The sequence below is a fragment of the Salarias fasciatus genome, chromosome 16 (assembly GCF_902148845.1).
Source record: "Salarias fasciatus chromosome 16, fSalaFa1.1, whole genome shotgun sequence".
NCBI classification, from domain to species: Eukaryota; Metazoa; Chordata; class Actinopteri; order Blenniiformes; family Blenniidae; genus Salarias; species Salarias fasciatus.
Window position 1 is genome coordinate 16,775,148 of NC_043760.1, and position 27,570 is coordinate 16,802,717.

The 27,570-nt window shown below is 41.0% G+C and overlaps 1 protein-coding gene across 1 annotated transcript; it reads left to right on the plus strand.

Moving 5' to 3' along the window:
- The first annotated feature begins 309 nt into the window (after positions 1-309).
- wnt10a (wingless-type MMTV integration site family, member 10a) lies at positions 310-24,792 on the plus strand. The gene is made up of 4 exons (XM_030112661.1): positions 310-739; positions 2,462-2,727; positions 8,597-8,970; positions 22,561-24,792. Exons 1-4 carry the CDS (start codon positions 678-680, stop codon positions 23,119-23,121), a joined length of 1,263 nt encoding a protein of 420 aa, XP_029968521.1. The 5' UTR covers positions 310-677; the 3' UTR covers positions 23,122-24,792.
- The last annotated feature ends 2,778 nt before the right edge of the window (positions 24,793-27,570 follow it).

Genomic DNA, 27,570 nt, shown 5'->3' on the forward strand with positions numbered 1-27,570 from the left:
TCTGTAGTCTTCACAGTCATCCTCAGCATCTTTTCCTCGTGCGAGTATAGATCTGGTGCGCCTCGCAGAGCAGAGCAGAGCAGAGCAGAGCAGAGGGCCCTGGCTAAGTGTTTTCTTGTCTCCTTATCTAGAGGGATCTCTATCCCGCTTTAACGAGGCACTTGACCTCCCTCTGCGCACTCCGACTCCCCGAGTGACGCAAAAAAGTGGGCTGGCGAAGCGCTAAGTGCAGCAGTTTAGAAGACTATCGGTGCGCACTGAAACATCACTGCTCAAGTAGGCTTCATTTAGTGCGCCTATATACGTCCCGCCGTCTCCTCCTGGATGTTATACCAACGCAAACACGTCTCTGGCGGAGCGAGCGGCGTGCGCCCGGATGTTTTGGAGGAGAAAAGCACTGGCTGTCCCTCCAACTAGTAGCGACCTCCTTCATTCAGTAAGTTTGGAGGCTGATGAAACTTTTTCTTGAATGAGAACTGCGCCGCTGGCTGGCACATCTGGACGCAGGAGGAGCTGTCAAGACCTGATCCTGATCCCCTCTCCCTTGATTTTTCACCAAGTTTGAGACGGAATATTGGAATTAGATTGAACTAAACGCTACACTACAAATTTTGCAAGTTTTTCTTTTTTTTTTCTTTTCTTTCTTTTTTTTTTTTTTTTTATTTAAAAGGCGCAAAATGGATCACTTGCTGCTCAGACTGACATGCATCCTGGTGGTTATCTGTCTCTTGGATAAAAGGTGAGTTTGAACTCTTAATTAAATGAAGTTGAGCTTTCATGTCAGACAGTTCTAAAGTATTTTTTCTCAAACCTGTTTCAACAAGTTTATGAATTGTCTTCATCACGTCAAATTAAAGAAGTGCAGTTACATTTTTAAACAATTTCAACTTTACTTTACTATATAGCCCACTGTATACAGGGTGGTTTGTTTATAAAATAATAGCGTGTGTAATTAAAGTTTGAAAAAAACTTTGGAAATAATTCAGTCAAATTAATTTGCATTCAGTCCTACAATTTTAGTGTCTGTCATGCTCAACTGTCCTTTCACGCACCCTCTTCTAGTCAAACAAAGTTGGTCATCAGTCAAAGCTCCGTGTGGACAGATTGCTGTTGATCTGGATCAACAGTCCAAACAGGAAACAACTGATAGAAACTGAAGGAAAACTGGCATTGCCAGCAGACAAAACATAATGCCACCGAGCATGACAGGCATGGCAGATGTAAAATAACTACCCTGATAATGTGCCAGGTTGTGTTTGAATATTCCATTTATTGTCCGAAAGAGAAGTCCTTTATTTTAAAGAGTTACAGACACAAGATGCACAACAAAACTGTAAAAAAAGAAGTAGTATGCAAAGCATAGTGTCTTCCCTACACCTGGGTATTTGTGTGTGCATGTCAGGGTGTGCTCAAACATGTGTGAGTGCAGATTGATGTGTGTGTGTGTGTGTGTGTGTGTGTGTGTGTGTGTGTGTGTGTGTGTGTGTGTGTGTGTGTGTGTGTGTGTGTGTGTGTGTGTGCCTAGAAGTATGCGAGCTCACGGCTGCATGTGCAGTTGTGATTTTCAGTCCTGTGGACACTGAGATGCACAACCGGTGATTTTTGCTTGTAGGGAAAATGATAATGAAAAAACCCCTTCTCAGCTCTTTAGACCATCATCAGCAAAGGCTGTGTTTTCCTTGTTACTGTTGTTACTGTTTCTCTGTGAAGTTGAAAGGAGCTCAGGTTGCTGTCAGCTGAATTACTATTGTTCACATGATTGATCTGCAGCCCGACGATCAGACTGTTCAGTGCACTGGCACACCTTACAGCGGCTGAGAAACTGTGTGGGGACAGTATATTTTTTTATTGATACAGTGAATACAGAAACAAGCTTATATTTTATTTAATTAGCATTTCTTTTCCAAAATGTCTTTTGAGTGATCATGTCTTCCCATGAATAGGTCATTAGAGGCCAAACTTGGTCAAAATTATAGAACAGAAAAGAGAAAAGATCCAGGTTTTATTGCAGATATTATTGTTGAAAACTCATACGACCCTGAGGACTCAAGCATTCCTACTTTTTGTCCCCTGCAAGTCTCAAAAAATTAACATTCTTTGCTTGACTTTGGCCATAACTTTTTGAGATTGGATCGATCTGAAAAGCAAAGACATAACAATAGATTCAAGGCTGCATTTTCTCATCAAACTGCCTGCATCTGGAGATGGTTTCACAAGTGTTAACACAGTGTGTCTATTTTTGAAGTTTTACGGGAATCAACTCTGCTGGGGACCGTCAAGTCCGGGCATTTTTTTGGTACTATGGGAACTAAGCATTTGCGTGACACCCAAGGAACAATAAAGTAAACCTTACGAGTCCAAACTAGACTTTTGTGAGTAAAGGAAATGAAAGAAACAGATAGGAGAGACTTAAAGTGTACTTTGGTCCTTGTCAATTACTGGAATTGTATGCTTCTTCCAGGGTAGACTCCAATGAAATCTTGGGCCTGAAGCTTCCCAACATCGAGCCGATCCTGAATGCCAACACGGTGTGTCTGACACTGCCAGGTTTGACACGGCGCCAGCTGGAGGTGTGCATGCGCAACCCAGATGTGACGGCTTCAGCGATCCAGGGAATCCAGATTGCCATCCACGAGTGCCAGCACCAATTCAGAGGTCACCGCTGGAACTGCTCGAGTCTGGAGACCAGAAACAAAATACCCTACGACAGCATAGTCTTTAAAAGAGGTTAGTTTGATGGCATATGTCTGGGGGGAAAAAAGCATCCTGGTGTATGACTTTGGTTGAACTCACATTTCAATTTCTTCTTTTTGCATCTTTTCCTTTAAAAGTTGTAGATTGAAGTACACACACACACACACACACACACACACACACACACACACACACACACACACACACACACACACACACACACACACTCATGAGGTCCTCCCAATGCTCAGCTTTTCTCTGATCACTAGGGAGGGTAGGTTTCCATTTTCTGACCAGCAAACCGTTTCAATGAGCTGTACAAAAGAGCGGGTTGCTTCGGGATCAGTTAGTCACCTTCTGATTACCAGAGCCTGTGCAGATCAATTTTCGCGGATGCTTTGTAGTGCATTGAGCTTTGCAAGTTGGCCACAAAGGATGAAAGAGGATCTTCAGAGCTGAGAAGTCCTCAGATGGCTTCATCCCAGGTTATCAGTTTCTCGGCACCTGGGTGGACAGCACAGCAGCGGAGTTGGTAGTTTGAGTTTCAAGTCTAGTTGGCTATTAATTTTTTAAAGAGCAAGGAATGAAGAAGTTCCCAAAGCTGGGGTTTCTGTGCAAACAACATGTCTAACATCTTAGATATTTCAGAGACTTCTGAAAATTTACCCATGAGGCCTGACTGTGATACATGTGTTTATAATAATGATAATGTTGAAATCATTTTTATGAGTCGAGAGATTTTTTTTTTGAAGTAGTAAATTATTTTTCTCCACCTTTATGAAACTTCAGCTTATCTCCATTTTGAAAAAAAAAAAAAAAAGATTCCAGTGAAATACAGCTTGTACTTTTTCACCTCTGGTGTTACTTTCACTGCTCACTGACTTGTTGAGAGGCTGTTTGTCATTATTAATAGAGGCAGTTGCTGGCTGTCTGGCATCCCTCGTTTGCCCCGGGTGCAGAAACTCCAAACCACTGACATAAACAACTCTTTAAATCAGATGATTCATCTGTTACATGTTGATACGACCGTCCACAGTAGCAAAGAGATGGATACAACTTAATGTGCTGCAGCCATTTATTGCATGCAGCTTTGCGAAGAGGGGAGGGCGCTCTTTCAATGAGACACACTTACTGACACGGATTATATTACGCTGTGGAGATTAGCACAAGATGTCAGTGCAACAAGCCGTAGAAAATTAACAGACCGTTGCACGGAAGGCTTATGTATACCCAGTCAGTATTTTTGTTTTACACTGAAACAAGTTTATCTGTGGTTTTAAACAACTTGTGCAGACGAAAATTGAAATAAAACAGATGTAGTCGAACCGCCCTCCTCTCATGCTATCTGTCAATGGAAAGCACTGTTCAGTTTCTTCATATGACTTTTTTTTTTTTTTAATTTCCATCCATCCATTTTTTATTTCAATTCATCCAGCTTTGGTTTATGAGAGCGGCTACTTTGTTTTAGCGTCTGATCCTACCATGTCAGACGCTGGATCTCCTTTGGCTCTGTCACAGATCTCTCTGCTGATGGTCTTTGATAACTTTTATGGGCCAATGTTCATCCCTGTTTAGCTTGCATAAAAAACTAGGCTAAAGAGGATGCCATGCACGACATGGATGGACAGAAATGGGAGAATCGGTCCCTCACTCTCCGTATCCTTCTTTCCCCGTCACTGTGTCTGTGTCGTCCCTTGCCGGTAGCTCCTAATGCTTTTACTTTCCTTGCCAGTGCAAGTGCTTGTGAATTTGCTCTCAGCACTTTCCCAACTCTCGGCGGCAAAAGCATAAACCTGTTTAGTTGGTTTCTGTAACACAAAGTGACAGTTTCCTTTGAATCTTTAATTCATTTTGCCACTTCCTCTGCCATCAGTTCAGCCGGGCGTGCCACAGTCAGTGAATTATTTGTAAGATTGATTTGTTCCCAGTCTTCCGGGGACCCACGTCGCGGAGCCCAGCTCAGAGCTAAATCAGGCTTTCTGCATATGAGGATGTGCCTAAGTGACATCCCTCTTCCACCTTGATGGGTCAAGGTGGTACGATGGAGGCAGAAGGGGCAGGTTGTGATTTAGTGAGTCAAATCATAAAGTAGCCCCTTATGCAATCTGTTTTTTAGTTCAGAATTTTTTTTCGAGATTGGTTTTTGATTTTCTTTCAGATTTCTCTTTCCCTGAAAAATTTTTATTCGAAACATTTGCATCTATGAACTGGCTGATGAACACCTGATTGGAGTGAGAGGCTCCTGATTCGGCTTTTTCACCATCAGTAGATTCAAGTATTCTGAAGCAGGCAGATATTTGACAAATGCTGGATGATGATCCTCCAGGACCAGGGTCACACACTCTTGCAATAGAAGCACCCTGTACCCGACCCTTGGATAATTACTTATATTATATAGTGAGAAATTGTATTTCTCTCAACTGTGAAGGAACAATAGGCCCGGTATGATGACGGATTTCGTCATATTGATGGACGTGAAAGCTCTTTTCCTCCAGAAGTTAGTAGAGACAGAACATACAGATGACCCTTGTGGGAGATATTGGAACCAGAACCTTGATTGCAAACTCTGTGTCACTTTTTTGTTAATTTAAAGGTGGTAAAATGTCAGTGGGTTCCTGGTGGTGAAATAGTTCTGCGCTATCGCCGTCCCACAAAGAGAAGGTCCCAGGTTTGATTGAATAAAGAAAAAAGCATTAAGAATTGTTCACAAGGTCGGCTTCCATTAACACACTAATCCACTGTTTCTACATTCAAAATCTTTGAAATTTATGGATCTCGTAGAGTGTAAAACTATCCAAATAATAAACAAAGCAGGGAATATTTTATTACCACATAATAATCACAAATTGTTCTGTGAAAGAAAGAAAAGTTATCATCTGAGGGGAGAGCTCCATAAAGTTCATATAGTCTGAACCACCCTGAAGAGTTTGTTTCACAATACGTGGAATAAAATTATGGAACAAATGATCTGTGGAGACCAGAGAAATCTCAAATGCAGCTGAATTTAAACAGACATATAAACAACTGATATTGGCAAGATACAGGATTCTGTGATGAGAGGGTTGTTTTGTTTATGGTGTGTCACTGAGTGATGGGTGTTGTTTAACTGTAGGCTTTTAGCTCATAGAGGCACTGAAATTATCGAATTGACAAAGATGAATGGGGGTAGGATTCAATCAGCTTTTGAGTTCTTCCTACTCCCTTTCGGACATGTATAACAAGACTTATTACGCATTTGGATGTTCTTTTTTTTTGTATTTCTTTTATACTCCTTTTCTTTTTTTAAATTATTATTCACAGTTTAACTGTGTTGACATGTTCAAAATAAAATTCAAATTCAAATTCAATTCAAAATGTGCCATAGCAGTGCCTGCAGAATGACAAGCAAAGACTTGGAGCCAAATGTCCTTCTGTTCCTACTTTAAAAATGTGTTAAACTTAGATCAGTTTCACGTTTCTTGTGCACAGCAGATTGATGGCGCTAAAACATCGGAGAGCAGCAATCGCGTAGTGTAATTTCATTGAACTTTTGCATTTGAATAAGCTTAAAGCACAGAATGTCTCATTTGAATACAGTATAAAACTTCACTTGCTAATTGATGTGAGTTATTGTGCGCTCACTGCTGATTAAGCAAAAGTAAAAAAAAACAACCAAATGTATGAAATGTTGCATCATAAGTTGTATCTCAGAAACAAAAGAGCATTAAGGTAATTTGAAAGTATAAAAAGGGAAATAACATCAAACGTGACTGAAAGAGAGCGTTCCAGTTTCGCTCATTTTATTTGACTCCAACAAGCAGCCTGAATCATTTCCCTCTTCCAAGTACTGCGCTATAAACTCCTAAGTGGTTTCTTTTCATGTTTTCTTTACAAGTTTCCATTATAATCTTCACTGTTTTCGAAACCGGCGAGTGGCTGCGAGTGGGGCAGCTTTTATAGAACCTGAGGGCACCTTCACGGGCAGCAAGCTGAACTCTGCAACAACAAACACTGTGGAGGCTACGAGCACGACGCACGCTACCTTTCATGTGCTGGGATTGCACGATTGGACATGGAACTTTTTTTTTCTTTTTGTCACAAGAATCTATCAACAAGGACACGGTGCATGCATCTGTGTGTTTAGGGTTCCAATAAGTGTGAAAGAAGTCTACTGTTTGAATTACAGATCAGTCGTGGCGGAGTTTCACCCATTACATGTGCTGCATGTAATCAAGGAGCAGGGGGATGTGTTTAGCTGTAGCAGCCACACATTTTATGTTCACATTACATGCACACAGTCATTTAATGACTTCTTCTGCCAGCAGTTGTCATTTTGGGCCAATTTAAAGTGACTACAAGGCAAAAGTTGTGGTATGGCTGATCGAGCTCCCCAAGTCAAGCGCATGTACAATTGGTGGGAGGTTTTTATGCAAAGCTGTAAGATACAGAAGCTAAACAATAAGATATAAAGCTCCTGCCAAAAGGACTTCATGCACGCCTACAAACTCTTTTAATTCAACATTTATCAATCAAACATAATCACATGTAAGTCATGGCTTTCAGGCCAAAACAGCCCTGACCCAGCAAGCTGTTGACTCCAGTCGACCTGAAAAGGTGTTCCTGGTATTTGGCACCAAGATGTTTGTAGCAGATTTTGTGAGTTGCAAAATGAGGCTTCCATGAAATAACATGCACAATGAGGTACTGCACTTTTGGAGATGTGCCCACTGGTCTAGTCATCTCATTTTGCTTCCTGCTTCTTGCTGTTGATCCGACCAACGAACAGATGTCATGATAAAGACACAAGCAGGGCAATCCACAGGGAAGACAGTTTGTTGACATAAATTCGTGTTTGCAACAATTACAGTGACTGCCACAAGTAGCTGTCCCAAATGTGATTGAAGTGGTGTTGCAGTTCCACTTCACCTGTGAAAAATCAATAGATTTTTGTAGATTGACTCACTGAATTGACTCTGAATAGAAATGGAAGCCACATACAACCCACAGGCAGTTTAATTACCCAGGCAGAAAAAGACAGAGACACGCCTAGTAATAAATATCCATTGTGCTACTGTCTGACAACCATTCTTCATAGTAGACAGTCGATTTTCTCCAAGCAGACCGCAGTAAGTCTATCTAGCAGTAGGACAGACTAAACTAGACCTGGGTTCCCCTGTGAGCTCTGTGCTGGGAGCAGCGAGGGTCTGTTCAGCTGCTCCAGAGAGATGATCTATGCAAGTGTTTCGAACACTTAATTTACTGTTGTTCCAGATGTTTCCTCGTGGTTTATGAGTCCCTGCATGTCAGTTTTTAAACATGTATGAAAATGCTCAGCATATTACTTACCTGGTGGAAAACAAAGCTCTGTAAAGCAAACATAAACAGTACATGGTACATGGTACATGCTTCTATCTGACAAGTTAGCCGTTTGTATTGAACCTATCTTCAAGATGATAAAGTGTTCATGTTTTTAAGTAGCTTCCAAATATTGTTATTTGCTACTTCCTTCATTCACCTGGTAATCCTCATACTTCTCCTGACAGGTCCTTGACAGATGCACGCTGGTATGTTCTGCCTGCAGGTTATTGAAAATCCTTCAGTATATCACTTGCAAATCGCTCTCCAACACCTTTTCAAAGCTTCTGACAATTATTGTTGGGATTGCGTGAGATGCTCATGTTATTTTGGACGTTGCAGTAAAACACTGTCAGTTGAAAGAACCTAAATTCCATCTTCTGCCTGACAACTGCCATTTTCACTGAAAACGTGTGATGGATTAACCTGAAAAACTGTGTCAACAAGTTTTTTTTATGGGACGCATACCATTCTTTTCTTCCCCAAAGACGGTCTCCGATTGCAACACCTTCTACAGTCCTTTACTCCCAATTGATCCCTAACAGTTATGCTCTCTTTGCCCTCTCAGGTTTTAGAGAGAGCGCTTTTGCATACGCCATTGCAGCGGCAGGCGTGGTGCACGCAGTGGCCAACGCCTGCTCCATGGGCAAGCTGAAGGCGTGCAGCTGCGACGAGAAGCGCCGCGGGGACGAAGAGGCCTTCCGCATCAAACTGCACCGCCTGCAACTGGAGGCCATCCACAGAGGGAAAGGCATGGTGCACGGCGTCATGGAGCACTTCCCCGCTGACCTGCCGGGGCCCCAGGACTCCTGGGAGTGGGGCGGCTGCAGCCCCGATGTGGAATTCGGAGAGAAGTTCTCGCGGGATTTCTTAGACGCCCGTGAGACCTATAAAGACATCCACGCTCGAATGAGGCTGCATAACAACAGAGTGGGAAGACAGGTGAGTACAACGTGTAATAATGAGTAATTCTGTACTGAAAACAATAGCACTTCTACAAGCTCTACTTTTCTTTAAATTGAAACGTCCTTTAAAAATCACAGTTTTAATTCTGCTGACCTGAAACTTTTTCTAATGACAAAAAGGAGTCATGGCCTGATAGTGTGACCGATGCCTCATGGGAAACTTCTAATAGAGCAACAGTGATCAGCACATATGCAGATCCATAGGTCTATTTCTAAAAATTTCACAAATATTGGTAGTTTAAGTACACATATGTTTTGGTTTTGTAAGCAATGTCTTTATAACATCCAGGGTACCAGGTATCGGAAGAAACATATTGGATCATGTTGTGATCATCTTCCGATCATATTGATCATTTTAATCTGAAGTCTTAAAGCCTTACACCAGAACATTTCACCATTTTCTCAGGTGTGATATATTTACCAACTTTGATATTAACTTCAGATGATAATGGATGTATTTTAAATCACAATTTTTTTTGGATTAACTGCAAAATAAAAAATAGAAAAAAAAAATCTGATTTTGATTGTTTCATATCAGTATGAATTTTGATGTGCCACCATGCATTTCAGCTTTGAGTTGTGTTATCGTCGGCTCAGAAAGCGTCTCTTAAATATTTCCCAGTGCAGCGCAAAGTGAGCTATTTGCTAATTGACCACAGTGGGAATTCCCTGTAGGATCCTTTTATGTCTTCATACACTGCAGTGGGGATTACTTTCAACTCTTACTGTTTGTCTGGAGTAACTCGAGTCAGTTAAAGTTCAGATTCAAAGCATGCTGTGATATTGTTACTGATTTGAACATGTTCTCCGAAACCATAGCAAAACAATTCTGCATCTTCATGAACGTCAGACAAACGTCACTGTCACCTGATAGCACTGGGCTCTAATGCCGCTGCTGTTTTGACCTGCATGAACAATATTCTGCTGTAAACAGTGATAAAACCAAGCATACTGCTGACTTGCTTTTTCGTTAAGGTCATAGAAAACATCTATCAATGTACATTTCTGACATATGTAAGCATGTGTCTGTCATTTGTCCATGCTAAATATAACAGCCTGTTAGTGGGCTCAAATTGTTGGTCCTTGAAATGAGGATAAATTGTCAGTCATTCTGCCAGTTTAGGATTTGTCGGTGTAGTTACATTCAACTCGTATTCAAATACCCCCTTTATATATATTATACCGACTGTAACCTGTTTTTGATGTGTTGTGCTGTGATGTGAAGGCCTCTCAGTCACTGTGCTTGTTATTGTATTGTGTTGTCTCTGACTTTTGATTATTGTGTGAGAAATCATCTAAGAATAGCACAATGAGAGGCATCACACACAAACAGGAGTATTCAAATGTAGCTGAATGTTGGCTTTCATTCATGGAGTGACTGAATGGAGTGAAGAGCGTATATAAGCACAGGCTGAAATGTTTCTCCATGGGTTTGGACGTGTTAGTGAAGGACATTCACAAATATGTGCAAACTTCAACAGCCATTAATTATGAATATGATATGGGGAATAATTAATACAACCTGCAGGAAAAAGATCCAGAATTGATTGTGAGGATTGAGAAATGATATAGTACATAAAATATCTTATGATTGATTTTGCAAATAAAAGTGGTGGATGACCAGATCTCATTTACACTTCCTTTTCAGCCATGTTAAATTTTATCTCATAAACAATACACTTGTTTTCATCACATTGCACATCAATCTATTAACATAAACTCTTTCCAGGAATTTATGTGATCTGCACGTCATGCCAGATATTCCTGGATGAAAATACACTAAATAGATAGTGTGTTTATTTGAACGTTTGTTAGATGTGATCCTTCATGTGTGCAGTTGGATGATCAGTTTCCACACATTTGTGTGAGCAAATTCAAGTTTGCACCCATTATTACAACTCTTTGCAAATCATTTTTCAAATCTTCGGTAGAAGAGGCCCATTGTGCGGACTGCTTTGGGTTAATATCTGGAGAAAATAGGCCAGGGCGGTTTAGGCTCATGACAAGCTGTTAAGTGCAGTAAATATTTGAGTGTATGTCTGGATCAAGAACTGACTTTGTCCATCGGTGGATTTTCAGATCACGGCGCAGCTGAAGAACATTTTTCAACTGATTTTGTCTTTCAAAGTACTTTCAGAATATAAAATTGCAAATCGGGATGATGTCCTATTTATGTCATGATGATACAAACATTAACTAATCAAATACGCTTTGGAGTTATTAACAGATGGCTCACAGCTTAACTTAAAGAAGGTCTGTTCCTGCCTCTCACTATTTGGACTATTTCCACCAGAATGAATTATATGTTTGTTTTTTTTACATGACCAATGGTTGGATGTAATGAGTTGTGTAAAAAAAATGATACAAATGAAGTGTCAAAGTATTTTTTTACATCATTTATTACATCATAAACATCTGTTGAGTTGTGCGCTGGCCTGGTTAGCCCGGCACCGAGGAAGCACATGTGGCGAATCCTGCTTGTCGACACTTTAAGCAAACTTGTTTCAAAAAGTTTGCAAAGAGAAAGATGTAATTGAGAGTGATAAGCCTCAGCAATGTCCAGCACTGTTGTGGAGCAAAGACAAGAAGCGACCATAAATTACTTCATTGTTCCCGGTTTCCTCCTGAGTAATTTGTGCTGTATCTTTTCATCAGTTTACTTCTGGTTTCCTTGATTATGCAGACAAAACACAAATGTGGTGTGCGTCAGCCTAACTCAACAACAGCTGGTCTCTGTGCAACAGCTACAATGATGGCACTAGTCATAGGAGTGGACCTGGTGACATAAACTCCAATTAGAGCTGCGGACACGTGGAGTAAACACAGGTGGGGACTGACATGACGTGGGGAGTAATGAAATGTGAGCATCTGTAAAAGAACAACTGATCTATTTAGTCCTTCTCTTTGTGTTTCAAAGACGTGGGTTTTGTCAGACTGACACATGCATTGTTTCAGGGCTTACACATGTCCTGTGAAGTCTTCACTTGTCAATTTAGTTTAGTACATTCTAAAGAAATGCAGCGTACACCAAAACTATGTCAGCAGAAGGTTCTGTTCATCATCTTTTTTAATACAGTTGTGGCCGTGATGAGCTGGGGCCTGTCCCAGTGAACACTCAGTGAGGATGAAGCTTTAGAAAAGCTATCAGCCATCAGCCATTGTCATGGATTGTTGTAACTCACTTCACTAGAAGTCAGTAAGTGGTAGGTGAAAGTCTCAGTCTTTTGTGATTTTTGAGGTCTGAGTGGTTTCCACACACAGACTTCTACTGTAGAGTTGGAAATCTGTCCAGCAGACTTTTCCATCCCTCCACTGGCCTTCGTAGGCTCCGTCACACCCGCGACACACCTGTGCTACACCTGTGCGTGACGGCTATTGTGCTGAACTGCTATAGTGTCTCACATTGTTGACTTTGACAATGGTATATTCATACTGAGTCTGTCACTTCAGCATGAGAAAGAGGATTAGAGAAACAATTCAACCACTGAAGGCCATCTAAACTATTTCAGTGCAGTGATCGGTTTCTGTTAAACAGTGCAAACTTTAGAAAGTGGAATAGTTATCGCTGAGAGCTGTATTAGTTTAACAAGCATGCAGTTCACACCTGGGAAATAGTGAACGTAAGGTTTTGTAGGACAGAGAGACTGTAAGGGAGGGGTGTGATGGGGTTACTGCGAGGGAGTGTATGTGGAGCAATCGAGAGAAAGAGGAGGAAGAAACAAAACAAACTTATGAGTCATTGCAGAGCTGTTGCTGCACATGTGATTTACTTTCAAGTGTTATAGAGAGCAGCAACAAAACCCCGTTAAGTCCCTGCATGCACGCACACATGCGCGCACGCGCACAAAAGCGAAGCGTGCACATGGTCCCGAATCAGGATCAAACGCCGTCAGGTTGGGCCTCAAAATAGTGCTTCCCCTTCCCGTGTGTCCTTTCCTCCCACCTACCCACCTCTAGCACCACCTCACCGTCCTCCGCCTCCCCTTCCTCGCTCCCCCAACCCCCTCCCCACCCCCAACCCCCCCTCCAGAGAAGCAGTCTTTAAGCAGAGGAATGCGGTGGTTTTTTAGCGGGGTGTACATGTCGCCTCATGCCCACCCCAGGGTTCTCACGACGTCCCGTCTTGTTTTTAGCCCTAATTAGTGGCTGCTGGCAGTTTGGAAACAGATGTTTAAAACCCTGCAAAAGATTTTAGACTTCAAACACCGGGGCGGAAAGTAGAAAGAGATTCGCCCTTCCTTCCCTCCCTCCCCCCCTCTACCGCTCCGCCTCCTCCGACTTCGCTCCTGCAGAAATTGCAAAGAGGGAGCAAATTAAAAAAGGTATCGATAGGTTCTATCACTATATTGAGAACTCTCGCATACAAACATGAGCTGCTGCTTTTTGTTTTCATAGCACAGAAAAAAAAAAACTTTTTGCTCGGAATGCCCGAGAAACAATAACGTACAAGATTAGTTGTTTTATTCAAAGTGTATCAATTTTATTCCCATTGCACAAATGCGCTTGCAGCAAGTTTCTAGAGACCCAAAAAATACTGCAGGGAAATGACGAGAGCGGTTTCATGAAGACCGACTGTGTGTGTATTGAGTGACTGCTCACGGAGATGAAAACACACCAGTGGGCGGCGAATGTCTTGGATACGTCTTCTGAGCGCTCTAATCCACCGTTTAGAGAGCACACCTCAAAACAAATGTTTGGCACGCTTCCTGGTGTTAGTGTAGCAGAGCTCAGAGCCGTGTCGAGGCTCTGTTGAATCCTGCCTGTTCAGCAGGCAGGTGGTGACAGTGCTGGATGTGCAGCACTTTGCTGTTTTACTGGCAAGTGTCCTCTTGGTAATTACAATTTACCATCAGCGCCCGAGTTCAGCTTCAGGGGAGTAAAACGAGATGGTGCACAACTGTAGATTTCAATTCCCTTTTTTTTTTATATATGTATGTGTGGAAACTCACTTTCCAATACTGGAGCACAGCAGAGATATTTCAGCTTAGATTTGGGTTATTAATTTTTTAAATTTTGTTGTATATTTTGTTGTATATTTTTTATGATATAGTGGAGCTTACATATTTATTTCATTTCACTTTAATTTTACTGTAGTAAAAAAAACTCTTTTTTTCATAAGAGTGTCAAGAGAATAAAGACAGAGAAATTGGCGGGAAGTGAAAGTGCAGATGATGTGATTTCCCTTCATACCGCTGCATATTCTTGTGATGCTTATGTTTTCAGGCAAGAAAAAGACTCCGTGTTGTTTATGTCATGGCATTGCTATACTCATCCGTGGAACACTCACAGGATTTATTGAAGTCATAATGAATTTGCGTAGTACTCCTTCCAGAGCCTTCCAAACCAGCAATAGCCAGGCTCAGCGATCATTTTATGGATAATTTGAAACTACGGCCATGATAAACTGCTCTTGAGAGGCCATCCACATTAAATCCTTGACTCAGAGGCCACACAAAAGGGCAAGTGTGTTTGATCAAAAATAGGAACATTAGTGCAGGGTTTGTTCTGTGCTTGGTTTTGTATCATCGGTGGTGTGCAGGACATTCCGGACTCCTGAGAGTGCAGGGGCAACGCATTTGATCTGAGCCAACACACACTCTGTCCTCACAACTCTCCTTTTTCACACAAATACACACACACACACACACACACACACACACATGCGTAAGTATACATTTAAGACTTAAGGCTTCATAGCAAGAGCGCAACGCAGGTGGAAGTGCTTATGTTGGTAATAACGTTTTATTAGAGTCTCTAAATTAGAGCTCTACACTATGTGTGCAATTAACAGTGAGTAAATAACACACACACACACACACACACTTCAATGTACCATAAATCTTACTCTGTACGGTGGTAATGCATTCGCTCACTAATTGTATGTCATTGTGTTCGCATGTGTTTGTGTGTATTTGTCTGCTTGCGCTAAACCGCTCTTTTGAAGCGAGGCGTTTGATTTGTTTAAAGTGATGTCTGGGTTTAATGTGTTGCTGTGGGATTTGTTTGTGTGCTTTGATATCGCCTCGGCTTTCTGCTTGGCTTTAAAGGTCCTTTAGTGGATTTTCTTTGAACTGGCAAACGCCGGGCAGCGCGCAGACTAGTCTGGTGTTTATCTGTGAGAAGGGTCGATCATGGGACACACAGAGGTGGATGAGGGTTTTCCCAAACTTGTGACAAAACAGGGATCTGCCCATGGCCACAAAAAATAGGCCCCAAAAAGCATTTCAAAAACTTTTTTCTGTGTAATTTAAGCTATAGTGAGGAGTGGCATTAAGGTGTGCACATTTGGCATCGAAATAATGTACAACTCCTTTCCATAGAAGAGGTATTCAAACAGATAAACACTTTATTATTGACGCCTCCATATTTCATATTTAATTGCTTGTGCACTCGTTATTTTGGCGGTTGTCATGCCACAGGATCCTCCTGCTGCTGCGACTCATCTCCAAATGTCTCATTACAAATGAGTCACCTCTGATTCAGTTACATCTTCATATGTGGTTAAAAACCAGAGTTACATGAGGCAGCAAAGCAGTGCCAACGTAGTGTGCTGCAGTTGTGGACCGCAGTGTGAGTTCAGGCCCATGAAGATAAGTAGAAATAGAAGTAGAAGTAGAATAGCCGTATTTTCATCATACATGTCAGCAAGATGGAAATATAAATAACTACCACTGGAATTGATGCAAGGTAGATTAACAACAACAACAAAATGAATAAATAAAATATGATAAAATGAAGTGCGTTTGTATATATTTTATATTCCACAAAAAATTGTAAAACAAAATGTCTGCTATTCTGACTAATGTACTTAACATGCAAATAGAGGCGGCAAGAGTACTCACCTTCTAGACTAAGTTACAATCCAGAAACTTGTGAACAAATATAATTATTGCTTGTAAAACCTTGCTCATCATCTTGAATCTCACAATAGGCTTCAATAGCAAGAAATTTGTGATTTCTTAAATTGTTGATTGATTATTGATGAAACGTACTATTTTCGAACTGAATATAATATAATACATATAACGAGGACGTGGTAAACACTAATCAAATAAACTGACCATTTTCTTAAGCACACAGAGGTCAGTGGTGTAGTGGTTAGCGCTCTCATCTCACAACGAGAATAGACCCAGTTCAAGTCCAGGCACAGCTTTTTGCCTCCCCTATGTGAGGTTTACATGAGGGGGTGATCTCCAGCTTCTCCGGTGTCCTTGCAAGGTCCAAAAACATGTTTGTTGTACTACTTACTGTATTCTCTCTGGATGCAGACAGCAGTTTAGAAATGTGTCCAGTGTGTTGAGTACATTCGTCCTCTCAGACTTTTAGCCGGGGATGTGAGCCAGATGTTACCACCTTCTGTTTATCCCCTTTTGTTTCTGTTGCTTTCAACCAAAGCTTCAAAAAATATTTTTTTAACGAAATAATCTCCTCTGAACCATACTGGGAAGGGGGAAACAAAAATTAAAATGTGGTCACAAGGTTCTGATCTTCAGTTTACTTCATCCACTAACCCACACTGCACAGTAGTCTGCTTCTCCCCGGTCTACTGTATTATGTAGCCCCCGGTTCGAGTCTGCCACCAACATGTCGTATTTGATCTCTGTCTGGGGTTGTTTTATAGATGCCTCTGTCTACTCTCTAAGCCCATTAAAACTTGCCAGATGTTTGTTTCTAACTATGGTCCACCACCTTTGAAGAAACTACATCTCTGTCGTGTTTGTGCAGTGAGTTCATTGTGGAAAAACCGAAAACACGGTTTTCATTCTCATAGCCACTATATCATACTTTCAAAAGGTAATTTCTCATTAAAAAAATGATCTGCCATTTTTCTTGTTTTAAGCAGTGGCCTGCTTTGCATCAATCCCTGCAGCTGACTTGACAAAATAGTTTAAAGTACTCACAGTAAGTGTGACTAAGTTATATAGTATTTCTGTATTCATTCATCTACCGGTAACTAAATCAGCTGAGGAATCAGTTGATGTTCATTGTAACGAGCTGGCCAAGAAGCAGCAGCACAAGACAAAATATAAGGAAAACAACAATACAGCCATCACAAAACAAGAACTGCTCTCAGACTACAGTGGAAAGTGAGAAAGAAGTGCATTTATTGGAAACTTATTGTTTACAATGATGTATTTTTCATAGTGAGGTGAAGATAGAGAATGATCACAGTGATAATAGACTGATCAAATGTATAACAAAAGAATAGTGTTGAAGGTGCACTAATGACAAAACAAATTGGGATGTGATATTTCATGTCACACTGTCAAGACTATAACAGACAGCGGTCGAACAGGATTGCTGAGTGCAATGAAATCCAGATGGGTAACAGCAGAGGATCATGAGAACTGTGCCTGGATACATTATCAGTTTGATGGATGGTTTGTTTTTGCAATATCAGACACACGCGCTCACGCACACACAAAAGGCGTTTGGCGTTTGTGTCTCAAGCAGTGTTGTGGCTGCAAAGCGATCATCAGAACATTATCTCCTCCTCATCTCATCTCCATTTCCTCTTCTTTCCACTCACATCTGAATTTATAATACAACCTCATCTGGTGGTCCACCACTCCTCCCCTCCTTCTTCTGTAAGACCTGATCTGTCTTCGGGGTTGATTCTCAAGTTCCACAACAAATCACTGCGTCAGTTTTTCTTCTAGATTTCACAGGAAGGGAATCAAAAACACCAAATCTGCAGACACACTATCTCTTCTTTCTTGCATACAGCCGTAGCCTCGGGTGCAGGTGAGATGGAACAGAGCGATGCCAGGAAATCACAACCTTTCATCTGATCATCAATCAGCCAGTCTGACTCCTAAAGTAGTTGAGATTTGGAAAAACGCTGTCAAGGTGTTTTTAAGAGAGGCTGGAAGTTTATTATACTAAATCAGTCATCGCTTCAAAAACTTATTTTTCAACTTTGATCTTCAGAGAATTGGTTATATTAGCCAGTGGATGGTCTTTGACTTTAATTGTGCATAATTTATTCCTTTAACAATGACGCTCCTTTCCTCATGGTGCTGACAGGGTTTTACATGCATACTTCACGTCCCTCTAATTCTTAGAACATTTATAATGTATACCATAAACCTACCAGAAAGAAAATAGAAAAGCTTAGCTCCAGAACTTCTACAGCTTAACATGTACAGTTGGAAACCTGCAAGTTGCAAGGGCTGAATAGAAAGTTTGTTTTCTTGGTAAGAGCAATAGAAGCACTTAGAGTGTACATTTTCTGACAATTATACAGTCATAAAAGAAAAGAAAATCCTACTGACCTGAGCTTAATTCTAGATTTAATTCTAGATATTGGGAAGTCCCAAGGAAAAAAAATTATAAAATCGAACTTTCACGATTTTAAAAATAACACTAGAACACATTGTATTTTTCAAAGACAGATTTAACTCTTACTTTGTCTCCACTTGGACAAATTGTTCTAGACTAAAGCCCCTTTGTCAGATGTACCGGCGTGCCGCATGTCATACTGACAGGCCTCTTCTAATAGAGCAGGAGTAGACAGCCTCCCCGCTTCCTCTGAACTTTGCTGAGCGTCTGCATTGTAGGTGTTTTGCCTTTAATCTCCCCACCCAAAGCACCCCTGACATTTCCCTCACACGTGAAGCTCGTTTCACCCAAAGTCATACCTTTTGTTGAGGTTTCGGGAGCATGCAAACAAGCTCTACCCAGTCAGAGCGTGGGATGTGCAACACGCCTTGTGACATGTAATGAATAGACACTGCAGATCTTGGTTCTTTGATACTGAATAAGTCGGGAATTGTGTTAATTTCTAAATCCACTGCTTTTTCCATATAAATCACAAGTAACGCCAGTTTTTAAATGTTCAGATCTGGACTCAGAAGGAAATTAAGTTGTAAAATAATATATATAAGTAACGATCTTCCTCATGAGTCTACAAACAAGTTGTTGGAATTTTAAAGACAAAATTCTGTCCAAGTCGTCACCGTTGTCTCAGATTGTTTTAATTGAAGTCTTTGTAGACAAGAGAAATGAACCTTCCGCATGTCACTAAATGAGAGTTTATGAGCTTCATTTTGCTTGACGTCCCGTGGAAATATTGCTGCGCGTGAGATAGACCCCATATTTAACCCTCAGTCGTCTCCTGACTGTTGCTCAACACTCATGTGTCTGTCACAAGAAAGTCACAAATTCCAACATCCGTAATTATATGTGGAAATGTCAAGTATTGTGCGACGTGTGAGAAATTTCACCTGGAGTTTGTTTTACATTCTTGCAACAGTAATAATTTGCAATATTACTGTTTGCGTGAAATTTGCATATTTTCATGCATATTTCTGTCGTCAACTAGTTGTGACTTGTTGCACTACATGAGTTTGGGGTTTAACATAGAGTGCTTCTTTCTATCATTGGCTCATTTTCCTTTTTGAACAGATCATTTCATATTATTTTTATTCAATTTTGTGCCTTTATTAATCTTAAAAGGTTGCTGTCTGCCTTTCTGCAGCTATCATCTCTTAAACAATAATCAAATTCAGCAAAAAAAAAATATTGATTCCTTAAAGAACTGCACATCTGAGTCATGCTGCAAGCCTCTTTTGTCAGTCTTTCCCTCACAGGAGCATTATTGATAATCTCCATTGCAGAAGCATGTCAGTCTGAGACCTCCGTGTTGGGTAAATCTATATTTGAATATGCAGGAATTCAGGTATTCAGATGCGGTTCAACTCATGGATGTCACAGTTTTGACAAAAATGTCAAAGAAGAGGGTAAATAAATTTACATAAGACTTTTTTGTATGCTTCTGTAGTTCATAATCCTTCAGAATGCTTTCCTTTATTACCCGGTCACATTGTCTCTGTTTATGATTAGAAATTACACTTTTTAGCTGATGTTTTTTTACCCTCCTCTGCTGTTCTTTGAAACCCCCATCCTGCTGTGAACGCACCATCAAACAGTAGCAATGTGGATGCAATTATGACTCCTGGGTCAGTTTGTCTCTTTAAGGTTTAAGTGGGTTGGAGCGTTTCATGATTACAGACTGTGCTGTGTGTTTAAGGCCAGCACGTTTGTGATTCTGGGGTTGCCTTTGCCCCAATATAACAAAAAAAAAAGGAAAGAAAGAAAGAAAAGAAACCAGAAGCTGTGATCTGAACCCAGTGCAAGTGCTGTTTGAGCTATTATGGAGTTGTTTACTATAAAGTCGCAGAGCCTCCAGTATCTCTTCACCGCTGATCACAGCCTCTTGAAACTTTCCTTTCAACACTCTCAATAACAGTGGAACTATGTTTATCCAGAAAAGAAGCACTTTCTGTTTGCCGTGACACATTATGAGCAAAACATGAAGTGATGCAAAGGCTGAAAATACTTTAAATTCTTTTGCAGAATTGCTATAATAAACCATGTGAGTGACTTCAACCTGCATCATCCAGATTTCTAACATTTAATTTTCTGAATGTGCAACGTTACCTGCAGGTTTGATGAGTGATGGGGTAAGTGTGGGTTTAAACTTTAAATGATATTAACAAAGACTGATTACATCTATCTGAATAAGTCATGCACTCTCAGAGGTGCTCCATGAAGGCAAGTCAGTGTGACCAAAGCTGTACCTCTGAATTTTGAAGCTTAAATATCTTTAATATCTTTTTTATTCCTTGTATAATTCAAATCACAAACCTTTTTTCCTTTTTAAAAAAAGATTTTACTGGCACACTGGACTGTTTTCCTTTACATTTGAATTGCACTCTTTGCAATATCAATGGAAGGAGGAAAAATACTACAACTTCCTGTTTCCTCACTTTAAGTCTCTGCTGTTGAGCCTAATTACTTCAACATTACAACATCAAGGAGGTGATCCTCTTCACAAAAACAGAGGCCAACGTGATATTGCAGGCGCACACATAAAGACACAAAAGATAATCCACTGGCTCTCACTCATGATTAATCAATGTACAGAAAACACAGATTTTGCTTGTTTGCCTTCAGGAATATGAAATATCAGGTGTGTTTTGCAGAACCCAGTGGTTCAAAGAGTTTTTGCTAAAAGAATTATGTGCAATATGATTTACTGCTGAAAACTTTATGGGTGTTCAATATTGTCTGTTTTTAAGTCTATTAACTGTAATAAAAGTCATTCCCTCGGTGACTTTTTTGTCAACTTTATCATAAAATAGAATGCTCCAACATGTTTGAAAATTTCCTCCACCGACACTTTCAACTCCATGGTTCACAGTTGTGCTTGTGGGAGCTCAGCGCTCAATGGATCCCTTCATGGTAGATGCAAACAGATGAAAATGATCAATGGCATGTAAACAGAGTGTAAGGCATGCAAAATCCTAATTTTGATTTATCTAAACACTCCTGCCATGTGACATCAATAGTCTTATCACCCACAAAACTAATCTATTTGTTGATTCTATCCAGAATCCTACAAAATCAGGTCTAATTTAGCACATCTGCACCCTCAAAAGAAAAATCAAATCATCTGTTTCCTTTCTTCATTGCCTCTAAATGAGGCTGTGATTCTTTGATGGTAACTAAAATAAATGATATTCCGCTCCCTGAGATTCACACAAGTATGGCATACGGACATTTTTGATGGATTCACAAAAAATACTAATAATAAGCAGCCGGAAGGGAAAGAAACCAGCTTGTGGGTGAAGTTGATTTTTGCCTTTTTTGAACACGTGTAGATTGAATTTAACTGCACACATGTTTAGGCTTTGTGGGTGTGCGTACATGTGTGTGAGGGAGTCTGTGTGTTGATAGGGGCTGTAGCAGCATCTGTCGGGCCTCTGGGTGGCCCGGTGTTCCTGTTGGTAATTGGATCTTAAAGTTTAGGAATTGTGATGTCTGATAAACATACACACCAACACAAGGTCGCACACATGCATGCAGATCGGTGGGAAGGACATAATTTACTCCATGCATGTATGCATTCATGTTTGTGTATTATCCAAAGTAAGTCATGCTCTATTTCGATGAATCTTGCTTGTTTGTTGCCTTGTATGCACCTGTATCTTGCATTAGGGATAAGATTTTTTTGTAGTGTTTTTAAAATTCTTCAGTATGGTGAATGGACACGCCGACTGTTGATTTCCATTTGGTTCCACCGGCTGACTTTTAAGCCATTAAAGTGAAAATATGTAAATAATGTAATGCTCTAATGCCTAATGTGCCGCTACATGTGGGTCAAGCTTGGCGCTGTTGCCAAAAGATGAATAATGGCTCGGCTGTCTGTTTGGGTAATGCCTGCATCCGTCTGTGTTATTTGATATCAGTGTGTTTAACAACATGCTCGGAGTCAGACCACCTGGCTTTTCCAGCGTCGACCAATATTTCTTCAGGGTTTTGCTGGCGTGCCAGTCAGTTTGGCTTGCTGAGAAGAACAAATGAAAAACATTGAACTCAAGCCAGAAAAGTATGAATTATGAAAAGCAGTTTGAATGTTGCTGTAGATTGAGTTTCAAATGAAAGCAGTAATCAAGAAAGTCACTAATCCTTCTCATTTTCTGTCTCCTCTCCCCCTGCTCACCCCCTCACCTCTGCTCACTTCCTTGCTCCGTCCCACTCTGTCCCTCTGTCCGTCTCGCAGGTGGTGCTCGACCACATGAGCAGGAAATGCAAGTGCCACGGCACGTCGGGGAGCTGCCAGCTGAAGACCTGCTGGCAGGTCACTCCGGAGTTCCGGGTGGTGGGCTCCATCCTCAAAGAGCGCTTCCACATCGCCACGCTCATCAAGGCTCACAACCGAAACACCGGGCAGCTGGACCACTCCCACAACAACCACCACCGGGAGCACAACCATCACCACCACAACCACCACCACCAGCACAACCATCACAGGGACCACAATCACCACCACCATCACCATCACCCGCACCGGCGGCGGCCCAGCATCAACGAGCTGGTCTATTTTGAAAAGTCGCCAGATTTTTGCGAGCGGGACCTGGGGTCAGACTCGGCGGGCACGCAGGGCCGGATCTGCAACAAGACCAGCCCCGGCATGGACAACTGCGAGAGCCTGTGCTGTGGGAGGGGTCACAACATCCTGCAGCAGACGCGGAGCGAACGTTGCAACTGCAAGTTTCACTGGTGCTGCTATGTGGTCTGTGAAGAGTGCAGGATAACGGAGTGGGTCAGCGTTTGTAAATGAAGAAATGCACAACAACCAAAAAACTGAGTACAAACAAGCCAAGAAAAGAGATGTTTTAAAGTCCAGACTATCAGCTCCAAAAGTGGGGGATATGACTGTAATATACATGCCCCAGTTCTTTTGATTTTTGCTACGGACTGCAGTTTTTTTCTTTGCAGAAAACATAGCAAGAGTGATGCTCGGCAGCAGCTTCACCAGCAAGAAAGAGAGATGTGTATGTTGTAACGAGTGTGCATGTGCAGCATATGTCAAAAAGTCGCCACGACTGCGGGACTCCCTGTTGAGACCACAGATATACTGGAGGAGCGTCCGAAAAAAAAAAAAAAAAATGGAGTGACAGATGGCTGCAGGACATTCCAGCAAAGCACAGAGGGAGGAGGCTGTAAGCAGCAGGTTACGAACCAGGAAGAAGTCAGAGAGCAAAATAAATATGCATGAAACTAAAAAATAAAAAAAATAACAAAAAACAAAAACACATACAAACACATACAATAAAAACCAATGTTTTGATAATGCATCCATAAATCCATGCAGACCTTTCATTTCAAGACTCATACAGCACAGGGGTAACATGGGACACCATATCTGAAGCACTTAAGGATATTTACCTTGGTCAACAATCATCCAGAGCTTCTTATATTTATTTAGTGCAGCTACCATGTTGTATTCAGAACACACCGGGCTCAACAGACACAAGATCATACCAGTCATTATAATACTGCCAGTTTTCCGCTGCCAAAAATGATTTGTAAAGTACACTTGCACACTTTATTAAGAATGTTGGAGTTTAGTTCAAGGACAGAGGGGACATCAAGAATTGCATTAAGCTTTTTTTGTGTAAAGGAGACAACAGCAGCAACTATGAATCTAAGTCGCTCAAGCTAAAGTCAATCAAAAGACTGATCTTGAGGCCCTGATTGCTGCTTCCTGGGAATCCCCATATCAGCAGCCGAGAGCGTTTCCTTTCCTCTAATGGAGGATGTTGAGATAAGATTAACACAATTGCGCTTCAAACAGTCTTAGAGTCAGTAGCACTCCTTATCCACACGATAGGATTGATATTGTCAAAATCATATTAAGACACAGCCTTGCACCACTGTTTTCCTCCCATAACAGAGCACATGGTTCGAACCGACGTATTCCAAAATGTTCCATGTGTGGTCCGTGTTGCGTGTGGTACGTAATGTAATAGAAGACTGTCGAGAGTGCACGGTAAACCTTCATTTAACAAGTGCAGTTTTCAACCCCGTCCGAACAGCACTGTAAATAAAAATGAATAATGCTGCGCGAACGCCATCATTAATTTCAAAGTGCCTCGGGAAACTGAGTGCACAGCAACAGGCTCCAGTTCCTCACACTATAAACATCCCAAACTGTCATCAATCAAAGTGTTTCCTGTTTTGTGATGCAATGTACTGTGTGCAACACTGTAAGCTTCGTGTAAAAATATCCACACTCACCTTCCTTACACTCCTTTAACGCGTACAACAGGGATCTTCTGATGTCAGCTTTAAAGTATATATAGTACATATAAAACACCGATGTGGATTATTGCTTATGTACATTCATAAGATCATATGTGATCTCAAGGAACGTGTATGAGTCAGACTTCTTATCAGACAGTGTAATTTATTTCAAGCAAATGTATTTCTGTGTTAAAAGCAGAGGGGGGGAAATCTGGGATTATGTTTCCAGTGTAAAAAATGAATATGGTTCTGATAAGTAGTTTGCACATACAGAACTGTGTCCAGAAAAACTCTGGAGAGATATCAGTAATATGCATTTTTTTCCCCCATGTCATAAATGTAATGTATGTGAGTATTTTTATGTTTTAATATGGTTATTATCTAAGTTATTTTATTTTTGTGGATAACTTAATATTTGTAAGGCAATAAAAACAGACCATAATAATAAAAGGGTCTTTAATGTGATGAATAAAAAAATTATGAACAATGGATATTGTAATTCAAGCATTTTGGTTTATTTTGTTACAAGAAAGCTGCAGGTGTCCATATGATAATCAAGTTTTTGGGTTTTTGTCTGGCCCCTCAATTAGGCAGCATTGGCACTGTGCAGGTCAGTCTGAAAACTGGTTCACTTATTAAATCCAGATGAAATTACATCAGTTAATTTGAGCAAGACGCTCTCTGCTCCTTTTATGATCTGGATGTCAGCATCTCTGGAGAGAATTATTCAAGAGCTAATTTCGAGAAGAGGAACAAAACTGCTCAAATGGACTATGCACACGGCAGCAGACAGCTCTTAGAAATGAAAACTATGTTTATTTAATGCAGCTAATGCAACACAGCTGCTACTACAGGCTTATGTTCATGTTAATATCTCAGGCAGTTGCACATCGAGGACTAGGTTAGTTCAAGATTAATGAGCTGCTTCTCCGCAAAGCAGAGCTGCTCGCCGCTTTAGCCTCAGTTAACACTGAAGCTAACAAGAGAGAGACAGCAGCTCTCCAGCTGTTTGCAGATGTGACGAGAGTAACACGTATATGTCCTCAAACACCAGTGGCTGTAATTGCGTTTGATAATAGTAATCAATTGCAATTTTCAAGGGCAGAGGAAGCGAGCTTGTAACCACAAGTTCATTGGATTGAACTGCTGACAGGTCAGTACTCAGAGGCTTCTGCTCTGAGTGAGGCCTTCAACACCCAACGGCTCGGGTTGCATCAGGAAGAGGATCCAGCATAAACCATGAGCTGAATCCGGCACGTGGATCGCGCATGGTCAACTGTGGTGACCCCTGAGTTAACTAACCCAAACACAATCAGTCACTCGCTGACGTTGCAAAAAAGTAGGGACATAACTATTTTATTCCTGCAAGATCTTTTCAGGCTCAAGGGCCAGTGTCACTTAAATAATGACAATGACAGAGTGCCGTGCTGATGAATACCAAATCAAATCAGGGAGGAAGACCATGTGAGTGTTCGTTCCGCTCACATTTATAAAAATATCAACAGAAATTGTAACATAATTGTAATTGCTGGATTTCACATTGTAATAACAGTTATTACAATAATTACTGTTGACTGTGCATTCACTGAATCTTTTGTTAAAAACCAAAGTTATCTCCACACCAGATAAGACCTTGGCTTTGTGGCCAGGTACAGTCCCTCCCTTACTAGTTGCTGCTTGCGTGCAGAGAGAAATCCTGTTGAGTGTCCTGACTCATTTATATATTCTGTGCCCGGAGGGAAGCGATGAAGTCACCAACTCAAGTGTAAGAATGCAAGAGATACACTTTCAGAGTAAACAGATGTGCAGTAAAAAGGCGCTACTTCGGAGTCATGCAATGCTATTCTTATCCAAACATACCTCTCCGCTCCGTCTCTCTCTGCTACTCCAACTGTATGTTGAGTTAATGTGCACAGTGCACCTTTCAGTGCACCGGTTTAAGTGAAAATGCTCTTCACCACCCTCTCCACACGCATAAATAGTTTATGTGCTAATGCGTACTTGCAGAGACGCACCATGTGGATTGCACGCTCATGTTTGTTTATGCAATGGTGTGTGTTTCTTTTTGCAGCCGCATGCTTTCAAGTGACATGGTGAGTGTATGCATTCTAGTGTTATGTGTTCACAGGGATCTAAGAGCAAGGTTGAGTAACTCGTTACGAGTGCTGCTGGGTTCCCCCACCGGCAGGCTTCAGTGGCAGCCGGATCAAAGTTTAACTGATCCTTTTTAAATCAACTTTTAAATTTTACAATTATGCAAAAAAAAAAAAAACTTTTTCTTGTATGATGGCTTTATGTTGCTAAGAAGGAAACAAATAGCAAATGCTCGTATAATGTATCAGACCCTGAATATGTAATAATGTCCTTGATAAATGGTTGCATAAAAATTTGACAACAAAAAAGAGAAAAAGCATTAATCTCCATGAGAGTAGCTCTCGAATACGAAAGTCAGAAAACACCAGGCCTGGGCTTGTGGACTGAGTTTATTTGAACAGTGGCTGTTATTTTGATAGAGAACAGGTCCCAAAGTGACTGCAGATTTGAGCTGAAACAACAATATGCTGGTGAAAGAGATTTATTATGTTATGATCTCTTGACACGACCTGGCATGTCTGATTGACTTGTTAAACAGTCTTTAATGCTTCCAAGGACAAGGTCAGGTTGTTTTGCAGTGATGCCTGTGTGGACATTCAGCTATGCATGTAATTAACAGGATGTGACGTGGAGCTCTGCTGTGTGACGCTTCTTGATAATGTTCCGGGATAAAGTTGCTTGTAAAACCGTTTGCCAACAGAAATAGATTTGACCTATTTATGTTTGTGGGGAAAGTACGCTAGAGTATTGCAGACATTCTTGGAACAAAAATTTCTTTCAACACACTAGCACGTTTAATCCATTGACACACATGCCTGCCTTTCAATAAACGCACTCAAGCTTAATTCTGATTGATATTGCTGTTTTCAGAGAAGGCTGAGAATGAAAG

Excerpts from the sequence above, each read along its gene's own strand:
- wnt10a (XM_030112661.1), top strand. The coding sequence starts at position 678 with ATGGATCACTTGCTGCTCAGACTGACATGCATCCTGGTGGTTATCTGT. Across the intron at positions 2,728-8,596 it reads CAGCATAGTCTTTAAAAGAG|GTTTTAGAGAGAGCGCTTTT; the intron begins GTTAGTTTGATG and ends TTGCCCTCTCAG. Across the intron at positions 8,971-22,560 it reads ACAACAGAGTGGGAAGACAG|GTGGTGCTCGACCACATGAG; the intron begins GTGAGTACAACG and ends TCCGTCTCGCAG.